Below are 12,232 nucleotides of genomic sequence, written 5' to 3'. Positions count from 1 at the left end.
CGCATCGCGCGTCACTTGTCACTTTGTGAAAGGCTGAACGCAGCCCGCTATCAGTCTAGAGGACTGTCATTACAAATTGACATTTACAAGTTCCGGCGTCCCTACTTAATTATTACTGTCTTTGTTCCAATCAGTTTAAGACAAGGGGTTTTTAGTTATCAGATTTGTTAATTGGGTTTGTTAGGACAAGTTCTCGGGTCGGTAGCCCAGGAAGCGGCGACCGCATACACGCACGCATCTCGTGTCAGTTTCCCCACCTGCACCCGGGCTCCGCTGCCCTCGCCTTCGCTCACTAACCACAAAATAATTACAAACCAACATACAAAACTCAACACTGTGGTGTTCATTTTCAACTATCCATTTTTTTATACATACTTATTTATATTTACTACTACTACTTGGCTGGCGCGATAACCCAAAGTGAGTTTTGGCCTCCAACACAAGAGCACGCCATTTGACTCGGTCTTGAGCGGTATCGCGCCAGCTTTCGCCGACGCCGAGCTCACGGAGGTCTACCTCCACTCTATCCGCCCAACGATATTTTGGGGATATTTATATTTAGATGCGGAAAAACTAGGAATTGTATTATTTGTGTTATTTATTAATCGGAGTAACGTTACATAATTGCGTGACTCGAGTTGTCCATTATCTCATGAGAAAATGATCAATGTTCAATAGACAAAAGATAAACCCACACGCGTCGCATTTACCATGGAAATCGGAAATCCCCTCGCATTATTGTTCTGACACTTCCCAGGAAATGATATCATTTAATAGAGTCCAACACGAGATCTTTGTAACAATGAAATTGCTTTAGTTTAGTTACTTTTCTTGAAAAACCAGAAAATCAGGTAGGTACAATACAATCTGGTCCTAGTTTAGATTATCGGCGTAAGCGTAGGTACCAGAATACCATTGTTTGAAGTTGTATTTACCCATAATTGGCCGTGGATAATAAAAACATATTAATGGCAAATTACAGCTCCTTACAATTATAGTACCTGGTTCATTAATCATTATAGAACCAAAATTTCGATCGGTAATAATAATGGTAAATCGATAACACGTAGACTTATCTTAATATTGTAGATCTTTCCTATCACGGAACAATGGTATTCCGGACCTTTGGGAGGCGTGCGCGGGGCCGAAGCCAACACGTAGAGGCCCTTTCGACACTTTAATGAAATGTAAGGGGTACACCGAGCGGATGTTGCCCTTGCCCGTATCATGGGACACACGCAGAGGCAACACCCGCCAGGGTGTAAGGACTATTTGAGAGTTAATGGAATCTAAAATGAACTGGTCTATTTTGATGAAAGTGATGGACTAAATACTGGGCTATGGATAAAAAACCGGACGCCTGCCTAATAAAACGGTATCCAATTTTATTTCCGGCAGACGGTGACTCGTCCCCACAAGATGGGCCCCCACAAAAAGCGACATCCAAGATGGCTCAAGGGCAACACCGGTGTGAGAACTCAAGGGTGTCGAGAGGTGTACACCGCTTTCTGCCCAGTGGCTGTTAAGCCACTGCACCAACTCGCGTCTTATGCAAATTTTCACTTCCACCCCTGGGGCATATAGCCCTAACGACTCCACTCTGGACGGCCAGCCAAGGCAAGCCAGAGGTAGAGAGTACTGTCCCACCCACCCGCCTTACGGGTAACAGAACTCCCCAGGAGCACTCGGGTACGTGGGGTCGCTGTTCCCCAACAGCTCGCCACAAGCTGCCCTGCGTTGACTGATTGCACTGGTAAAACCAATGGGCGATGGGGTCGTCACATCCCTACGCCTTTATATTGTAGATTATTATTATCTTCGCATGTTTCACATTAGTAGGGAATAAGGTCTATTTAATTATAACTTAACCGTAAGAGGCTGAATATGGACAGACCCAAAAAAGTTAACCCTGATTAATTTAAAGGAGGTTTGTTCGTTGGCACGTTCTTATTATTCAACATAAAAACTTAGTGTGAGCAGTACCTGGTTTACTTAATACGAGTACCTACCTAGTTAGTTTAATGAAATGCAATTGCTATTCAGGTGTTCAGTTTTCTTTCCTTTTCTTGTATGTTCCATGGTCAAACATGTTTTATCTGTATTGAATGGAGTTAGATCGGTATAATCTAAGATACAATGCGACATACGTTTGAAGTTATTATTAAGGCAGTAAGTGGAGCGAGTGTGAGCCGGCGCGCGGCCGCGAGCGGCGTATCGCATTCAATACTGATTCAGATAGTAGGTATGGGGCCTTATCTCGCCGCAATCGAGTCCGCATTGTAAAGCCGCGCCCGATAATTAAGACGACGCTTTTGACATTCGCCATATAGGAACACAATGACCGCCCCGGGAGCCCGCGCTCCGCTCGGATAATATCGCTCCCCTTAAACAATAACCTTACTGTATATGATAAAATAATTTCAATGCGGCAAACATCGTGTTTCCTTAACGAGCATTTTGTTTTGTTCCAGCTTGAAAAAAGTTACATTCCTGAATAGGTTGTCGTGGCTTGAAATGTTGTAGTCTCTTTTGTTCTGTCCGATCTAAGCAAATGCCTACCTATCTATAAGAATATCACTAGCGCTACAAGTTTAAATTTGATATTAAATAAGTTGTGTTACCCGAGAATCTCGTTACATTTGTACTTTTATAGGTAAGTACAGTTAAATTCACATTTTGTTTTGTTTTTGTCGCCTACACGGTTTTTAGCTTTATGTTGAAAGTCATCGACTTTTGAGTAACTTAATAATACCGAGAAATAAAAGTAAACGTTTTCATGCTTTTAGAGATAATCGTTAAACCAACACAAGCAATTATTTCGTTATAAACCGTGGCTGACAATTTAAATTTCACACGCAATCTGAATAAATTTTGCGTGTCAGGAAATTTTTAGTAGAGTCGAGATTTGGCGAGCGGAGTGTGCGTGGCGGAATCGTAATTATGGCAGGCAGCGCCGCCCTTGTTTTGGCGGAGCTTCGATACCATCGCGGCGGCTGTCCGCCCCGCCCGCGCCGAATGCAACATTTTGCACCTAATTAAACACCGTTGCGACGTCCCAATAAACGACAGACACAATTTCACATCCACTCTCGAAACATTCGCACGCTACAAGAATATCACGCTTTTAATGCGCAGAACAAATCGGTTTTTAAAACGTTGTCCTAAAATACTTAAGCAGTGCAAATATTCTTACCGTTTTAATGGGTTGCAGTATAAAACATGAAAGAAGACCGATCAATCAAAGTACTCTGTAGCAATTAATCATTTTGCTAGTAAAACAGTTTAGTTTTTGTTACCTTTCCCAGTTGCACGAGGGTTGGATGTGCACGCAGTAGGTAACCCTAAGCTTAAACTAAAATGCATATAAGTATGCAACCCGTTAAACGTAATCTCATTAATCGTAGCTCTTTATTTAAGGTTCAGAGAATTAAAGACGTTATATGCTGATTATCATAACAAAAGATTTTTATCATAATTTTTATTTAAAAAAAATAGGTTGATACCTAATTTAATGGCAAATGCCGGGATAACGCAAGGCGGATGATGAATGACCTAACTTAATATTATGGACTTTACTTGTAGATAGATCATAGAGTAGGTACGGTTAAAGTAGTGGTTATCATTATCAGTAAGTAGGAGTAAAACTTCCGCTTATCGTATATGCGGTATTCCGTCGCCGGCGCGATTAACCGGCGTCGACTTAATGCGCGCCCACTCATTCAGAGCATTTTTTACTCTAGTTTTTATCGTTAACTGACATCATTGTGTTCACTTTCGTAGGAACGGAAACTCGCGTAACGAGATACGTCTCTTTATTAATACAATCTTTTCTCTTTGCAATATTTTACGATTTTAATGATTGCCCCGTTTGCCTTTTTAAGGCAATCGTTAATGATACCTTTTACACCGCACATGTTATGCGCGATGAGGGATTATAACGGTCGTATTCAGAGCACGCGGGCGCACACCTTTCGGCCGTCGCGGACAAGTGAAGGGCTGTCATCTGAGACAGTTCAAATAATTCTCACAGGGAGCAATCGGGTGTAATGATTTTCTTATGCAATTTCACAAAAAATGTGCAACAATGTAGCCCAAAAACACATAATTGAATTTGCATTTTCGTTTTTTTTGGTATTTGTAATACGAATCACGGCCGCACTGTAATCAATCATTTGTCGAGATGTCTCAATTAAGTTGCACCCTCGCTACCCTGCGCCCGCGCTGCTCGGCTTCGTCGCTTCAGAAACACGCTAATGATTATAAATTGCGAAATTATACGACATAAAACATGAGCAACGGCATTTTATAAATTAGGTACCAACCTACTTTGAATAGATACATAGCATTAGATATGTTAACTTTAAAATTATGCTGTACTATTTCCATTAGATTTAATTTAAAATACCTATAAATGGGCGAATCAAAAGTTAATCCACGATATTAGTACATATGTCGTAAACGTAGCTAGCAAATAATTATAACACTTTAATAATAATAATGCAAAAGTTGATTAAGGCGTGAAATGTATTTCTTAATTTCTTATAAGCTTATAAGATAAGAATCTTATAAGCTTGCTTTTAAACCATAAACATCTTTTACGAGTATCTACATTTCGAAGTAAATTTATGTTCCTTCAATTATCATCATTGCATTTTAGTAGCTCGTTTTCTTAACTGAATAAAATTCGACACGATTTTTTTTTCTGATCAAAGAAACTCATTATGTCCCAACAAATAACATATCCCGTTATCATTAAAATTGTAACCTTTGTTTGGTTTGCTGATTTTTGAAAGATGTAAGGAGTGAATAACTTTTTGAGAACAAAATATAATTATGTAAATTAGAGACGCCCAAATAACTTTCGCAATGCTTGGTAGATATGTACGTATTTCTACATTAATCGTTAATTTACGTTCCAGACACGGATAACTCGATAATTTTTGTATATTACGTGATGAAATAGAATGTCTGTCTGCGCCGTGAGACATCGTAGCTGCTGGAACCAACTGCACGAAGGAGGTGAAGTGGCTAGGTGTCGTAGCCGCGTCTACGCGCGAGGGTCGCGCTCCGCCGAGCGTGAACTTTCCACGTTCGGTTTCAGGTTCGCATAATACACGATAGCCATTATGCTTTCGAAATATTACGTGGTATTCGATAATACAGCTCCACGTAACTGCTGAAACTGCGTAACTGTACATAAGCGCTCGATAGCCATTCGGCAAAATATTTTTGCATTATCAATCACATTGCGTTCTCTCGATAGAATCGTAATTATATTTGTTTTTTATAGATCAACTTTCACTCGTCTTAACCTTAATTCCTCAACTTAGGTGACAGCAAAGTTGGACGCAAATGGCATTACGTAAGTTGAAGTCCGTCATTGCTCGAGTCGATATCGCGTCTTGGCGGGCGCGTATTTAGCGTCAATCGCGATAGCATCGCGCCACCGCGACAGTGCACCGACACGCGTCCTAATCAAACGCAACGCTACGTCTCAGAACCATTGTGCAATCGTTACATGATTTGCGACTTAAAACAATGGATTAATGTTAATACCTCATTGACGTAATATTTCCATAATGAATATACATAATTATGTATACTTACGACGACGTGATAATGGAACACTATTATTGGAAGAATATTGTTTAAAACATGTTACTACTTTTCAGGAAATTGAATGATCGTTTTAGCACAATATTGGTTCCATTATACGCATGTGACATGTAGTAGGTATTATAGTTGGATGGAAGGTGTAATAGTGCAATAGGCATATTTGTCTTATATAATTGTACCTAATGTTAGTCGTGTTTGCAGATGCATGATGTAGCGAGGAGTGTGAGTGGCAGCGAGTCGTGCTCTAAGCGGGAGGCCCACTCATAAGCCCCATCATGCTCGTCCAGAGCTGCACTTTACAATCTGACATTTCCTTTCGACATTTAAGCAGATTAGTGTTACGACGCGACTTCGGATGTTAATCCGACGCTGGACGGATCGCAGGAATTGCTCCGATTTAATCGAGATTTAGCGGCCACTGTGTGCATAACACAATCAAATGAAATTGATGCATTTATATTGCTAATAATAAAAGCGGCTAATACAAAACCCTCTGTAATTAAGAAACATTTAATCTTGCACTAGTACGTAATTTAGTTAGTCGAGTATTGGAAATAATAATTTAGTCCGAGTTCGATTTTCAATTAGTGGTGGTGGGTTCTCGCCGGATGCGCGAGCGTGGAGCAATTTGTCCGCGAGCGGAAGCGCACATCTCTAGCAATCTTCCGCGCGCCTGAGGCGCCCTCCCTCCAGCCTCCGCGTAACACATAATACCATGCACGCAGCCTTTAATAACTTAATGCATGTTCTCAAATACACGTTATCCTCCACTTGTGCTCAAGCTAAAAAAATCTGCGTTATTGGACTCCAGCGAAAGACAAAATTAATTTTGCTTCATGATTTTCATGAATGAATGAAATCTATTCTTTACGATACAAAAATGACCATTGATATATTTCACTTGAGGTGTAATAAATACCAACACGTAGATCGCAAGCAACTGCAGCAGTTACACCCACAGTTCCGCTCAGAATTTATGTCGAAACCGACATTCGCTACAGAGAACATTTGCAGCAAATAACCTAGGCGTTAAAACAACTAGCACAAACAACTAGCGCACTTAACAAACAGACGTAACCGTATCAGATATAGAGTATCTAGACGGCAGGACATTACTTTTGCGCTATCGATAAAGCTCAACGGTAAGCGAAATAGTTTTGCTACGCGGGGAACATAAATAATTGTCATAAAATAGATAGGGTCTGATGGATGGCAGCGCCCTGCAGCTAACGAGGAAGTTGGCGGACAGAAGGCCGAGGACGAGCCGGCGTCGACGCCGCGCCGCGCCGCCTGTCCCGTGCACTGGCCGCGCCGCGTGCGCCCAGTTGCATCACATTGCATGCATTGTTCGCTTACGAACAGATGATGCGATCACCTACCCGACACCGTTCCGCTGTATATGCTGTCACGCACTACTTCTCCGAAGACGCACAAAAGCGTAACACGATGAGATAAAATCAGAAAAAGTAATTGTTTTGTTGACACATTACTACCTTACTGAATCACTGCTTCCATAAACAAAAACTACGGTTTTATTAAGCGGCATTCTCTACAAGTGTGATAAATGAGCTTTGATATAGGAATAAAGTGAGTACATGCGCGGGCCTCGGCTCTAATTAGCCAATTTATCACGAATCTTATTCAATACGCGGGCACCTTATGGCTTTTACGGCCAAGTTTTTGAATGAAATTGTAAAATGATAGCGCTGTAATATCGATGAGTAATTTCAGAAGTGATTTTTCGGAGTCAATCAATTTTGTGGCAATAACTAAAAGAAAACATTTAATACTTAATACAAAAAAATAGCATCTCGGTAACATTGCAGAAATCAATTCGTACCTACTGGACAGCTTAAGATGTGTATATTAATGACCGTTCACTCTCTGTCACACGTTAACAAAAAGATACCATCGTCACAGCTTAAGCTTACGCAATGCCATACCTGAAATATATGCAAATGCTTGTTTTATTCAAATGGAATGATGAAATTAAAGTAGAGTGGCTGTCAGTAGGTAATCGGTGAGCTACACATGGGCAGAGCAGTCATCGAGCGCATGTGACACTAGTCACACCGAGCGCGCGCATGCAAGAGAAAGCGTGCTTAATCAGATAACACAGATTGTCAACCGAGCTCCTGAAATCGGGTCGATACACTCGATTAATTAATTGACGGTCCGAAAAGTCGGAGCTAACTGGCCCGAGAAACCAAAACTGTACTCTTATGAAACATGCGCTGACCGACGAACGACGCTACTAAAAAGTTAATAAGCTCAATTTGGCTCTGGTTGATTGCGAGGTGTACATGCTTAACCGGCCGCGTAAATTGGACCTTCATTAATTAGCAAATAAAAACAATCAATGCTCTACAAACATTTATTTTTGTTTTTGAAGGAAGACTTTGATGTTTTGAATAATATCACGATCAAACTTGCAAACATACCTATCTACGTAATAAAAACCACAAATCACCTGCCCACATACTTATTCATAAATTAAGGAGCTGGCGGAGATTTATGCAAATATTAGGCAATTAAAACTTTATTTCATAACTTTGGTGTTTATAGTGTGTTAACAGTTTTTTGGTACTCTTAAATAAAAATGCTACTAGTTCGTTTTTTATATACAAGCAACATACAAGGCATACATTATTAATAAAACAAGGCGTACAAGCATTATTAATAAAATAATAAAGAAACTCATAGGTTACCTAGTCGAATTCGAATGTAATTTAATGCTAAACCACTCAATATTCAAAGGATTCTTTAATCTCTTTTGTTATCTAAGTCTACACAACACAAATAGGATTCCAAAATCACTAGGGTAGGGTAGGTAGGCAAGAGATAACTACTTTTTAAAGGTTAACAAAATCAAAATAAGTATATTGCAAAATATACACAATATTAGTAATTAGCATAAATTGAATAGCAGCATTTAATTGATTCGACTTGCAACAAAAAATGAAACATTAACCCACTCGTATCAAATTACAATTTGTATTTGTTACGTTTCTCTGCACTAAACCTAATATCCGCGTATTTACCAAATGTCAATATGGATTAAAAATCCAATTAACAGCGTGGCGAACGTGGGCTGTTTGTGTCACCCACGCTTGCTGCAACCAATCTTAATGCTCACGGAGGATTAAATGGTGCACATTAAAAATTTATCGCATCTATCTTCATTTATTGTCAATTGTTGTCTTAGTTCATTTGACCTAACTATAACTACGTACAATTTACCTTCATTTAATTTTATCTATGCTGCACAATATTGCAAAAGATCGTACTGAGCTGTAAAAGTAATAACTTAAGTACTAGTAAGTTGAACTTGTCAATGTAATCGTAGTTAAACTTGTCTTTGATAAATTGCGTAATTGGAATATTTAAGATAGTCGTAGTAGTCACCCAGTAATTACCTGCGTAGCTCAATGTATCTTTGTCAAGCAACAATACCCGGCAAACATTATTTCGTATCAATTGCAATTTCAAAATAGGCACTAACTTACGTAAACCGCTGCACTAGGGCTTAAATTAGTTAGTGAGACTTTATTAATTATTAGTTGCAATATAACAAACAAAATGTTGCCCCAATTACGACTAACGATTAAGAAATACAGTTGTCTTTAAAAATACTCAGGTACACAGTACTCAAGCATAATATTTTAAGATAATAGGTGCTTATCGGCGATTTGAATGTCATTATCATAGTCATAAACCTATTTGAGGTTTACAGTTAAACATGTGTTTAAAGATTTGGTGAAATACGAATCATTTTGGAGAATTCTAATAAAATGGTACGGTAAAATTTATTTATGAATATATTGTCAGTTGGAGACGATGCACCGTTACAATTTTATACATGGGCTATCTATTAATATTCACGGAGTCGTTCACTATGCATCATCCAATAACCGGAGAACGCCAGCGTTCCTCTTAAGTACATATATTATATTGTATACCTACCTAAATGCGCAGCTATTTCCTGACTCGTTAATAATATTTCTATGACTACAATTATTTCATATAAGTAGGTAAGGTGTACTCGGGTAATTCCGAACGTCAAAAACCGACGGTAAATTCCGAAAATACCCTTTTACTATGGAATCACGGGTGATTATCATTTGAATTTCGGAATTATCCGATTAAAGGCATTACCCGATTAACGGCATTACCCGAATACACCTTACATTTGGAATCCTGTCCTGTGGGCCTAGCACACTAGTGGGGTAAGCATATCACATCAGTGCGTCCTTTTCGCGCTTAAAGAAAGTGCGTCAGAGTTAGTGTTAAATAGTAATATATTTTCTCTAATTAATGTTTCATGAATATGAATTCTCAGGATGAAGAAATTCATATCTAGTTTTTGTGCTCACGGTTTTATCTTTAGGTACGGTAAGTAAAGAAGAACTCGGTACTCTGCACTTTGACTTTGCACTTATACATAAAATGGGTTTTTTCTTCTCAATCATTAAATCATTAGGCAAGTATCGGTACTTAGTAGTACTTTGGAAAATCTGACCTTGTCATCGGCTAAACCATGAAAAAGTAGATTGTGAAGTAAAAATAAATAAGGCAAGCTGACCGTATTAAATTTCTACTGCATCATCTTTATTATAAGTATGACAAAGTTTCAATTAGGAGGCGATAGATTTGGCTAGCTGCCGCTTTTCAATCTGCCAAAAGTTTATTTCATTCCTAACGGCCCTTAGCTATTAGGTAAGTTCATTGTATATAGTATAAACATAAACGTAATACGATGAGTTAACTCTTACCTTAATACTTGTGGTTATGGAATTCGGTTCCTGGCTCGTGGTCTATGGCTGTGTCAAATATTATATCATTGAGTTTTAGAGTGTATAGCTAGAATTGCTTAACAATTACGTTTTCACGGTATCTCCATGCACCGTTTCAGTAGAGTGAGGCAAAAAGGGCGAGGCTAAACCATTGGCGAGCGCTGCAGTCGCACCGATCCATCAATCAGAAGCGACGATCGGAGGTGCTTTCTCATCGTTAGCCCTATAAGGCCACGTCTGGCACCACGCCTCGAGCAAGCCACTTCTTTTTCACTTTATTTTCTAACTCGTCTGTAGAAATCTCCTAACAGCATATTTCACTTTTTCACCTGAACGGAAACGGTCGAAAGGTTTCACGTGCCTTTTTCAAGGGAGATTTAAATGCGTATGAAATTAAGATGCCCGTCGCAACGACGTAATCGCCCTCGTTTAACGTAATAGCTCAGGAATGCGCGTCGGTAATCGCATTTTGCGTATTCGCGAAATGCTCTAGGCGCTCCGTTGCGGCGGTGGCCACTTTCGCCATTAAAACTTTGCTATAAATTACGCAAAAGCATAGCTTCTTGGCGTCAGGTGTGTCTAATGACCACCCTCTCTATCAATTTATGTACTTCATTCTTTATGGTCCTAAAATAACATTTTTTTTATTTTGATTTCAGAGATTACATTATTAAATCTTATTTTATTTTGTTTCAGAGCGTGGTTATGTTGATGTTCAGAGAAGAAAAATCACCTGAAGATGAAATTAAAGCGTGGCAGTTCTGGCACGGGAGACAACATTCAGTAAAACAAAGGATACTAGACGCCGGTAAGTCATATTCAGACTTCCTATGCCCATTAAACGCTACATCGCGTGAGTGAGAGTAATTACATGTCCATTAAGAAGATAATTTTGAAAACAATGACTCTTTGTTTTTGCAAGAGTGCAGATCGGACAGTAGCGCTTATAAGAATCGGAGACACGGCATTACCTGCACAAAAACAGTCGTGCTTGAGGCGACACAGAAATATGCGGGAGTAGTTGCGTGAGGGTCGGCGGTGGCTCTCGCGTGGCCAGGAGGGTCTAATTACCGCGCTGCGGGCTCCCGCGCGGCTCCCGCTCTCGCTCCCGCCGTTACTATCTCGTTAGAGCATTTGCATATATAAGGCCTACCTCTATCGCGGCCCACACTCTGCGAACCTATCAATCGTCCCGGCTAAAAATATACTTATTCATAGTCCTCTGGCGCCGCCGCGTAACTATCACTGCCCGCTTGCTTAATGTTGCCAGCCTCATATTACCTCCACTGTAAACCTAGTAATAATCACGCATTCCACGGCTACAACCAGATTAAAGATATGAAACTCAATGTAACGTTTCCACGATGTGAGGTTGAATAAAACGATCTAAGCAATAAAGATATCTGACGCGATGGACTTTCCTCCTATTTTAAACTTTTAGTGAGTAACAGGAAATCGTAAAGACTAACTATTAAGAAATGTTGATCTTAACCTTAAATTTGAATAATGAAATTACTAAATTTAATATTTTAGATAAATATAAGTATGTACACCTTTGTAATGAAGTACTGTATGTGCTCACGATTATTGGGTACACACTATATAAGCGGTGTACTGGCTTCATTACATAGATGAGAAAATTAGAATTGCATAGGTATTGCACAGCAGCATTTTATTGGCACAATATAAACATGGCTTCAATAATGCTTAATATATGCGCGGTGAGTTGTCTAACGCGAAAAGAAGAGACATAAGGAATGATACAATATAGTCTGGCGGACGCATAAGTACCGCGATGATATCGCGCGCGTTCATTAGCATGT

General features: G+C 39.5%; 1 protein-coding gene across 5 annotated transcripts in view; it reads left to right on the top strand.

Annotated features, from left to right (window-relative positions):
- LOC125225082 (protein grainyhead) overlaps positions 1-12,232 on the top strand; it is a 179,963-nt gene that overhangs the window by 154,918 nt on the left and 12,813 nt on the right. For all 5 annotated transcript variants that reach the window (XM_048128611.1, XM_048128610.1, XM_048128607.1 and 2 more), the window contains one exon: positions 11,106-11,217. In XM_048128611.1, the coding sequence (XP_047984568.1) occupies positions 11,106-11,217 (112 nt within the window). The remainder of the gene's footprint in view (positions 1-11,105; positions 11,218-12,232) is intronic.

The sequence above is a fragment of the Leguminivora glycinivorella genome, chromosome 4 (genome assembly GCF_023078275.1).
Source record: "Leguminivora glycinivorella isolate SPB_JAAS2020 chromosome 4, LegGlyc_1.1, whole genome shotgun sequence".
Taxonomy (NCBI): domain Eukaryota; kingdom Metazoa; phylum Arthropoda; class Insecta; order Lepidoptera; family Tortricidae; genus Leguminivora; species Leguminivora glycinivorella.
The sequence above is the reverse complement of the archived record's forward strand: the minus strand, read 5'-3'. Positions and strand labels throughout refer to the sequence as shown.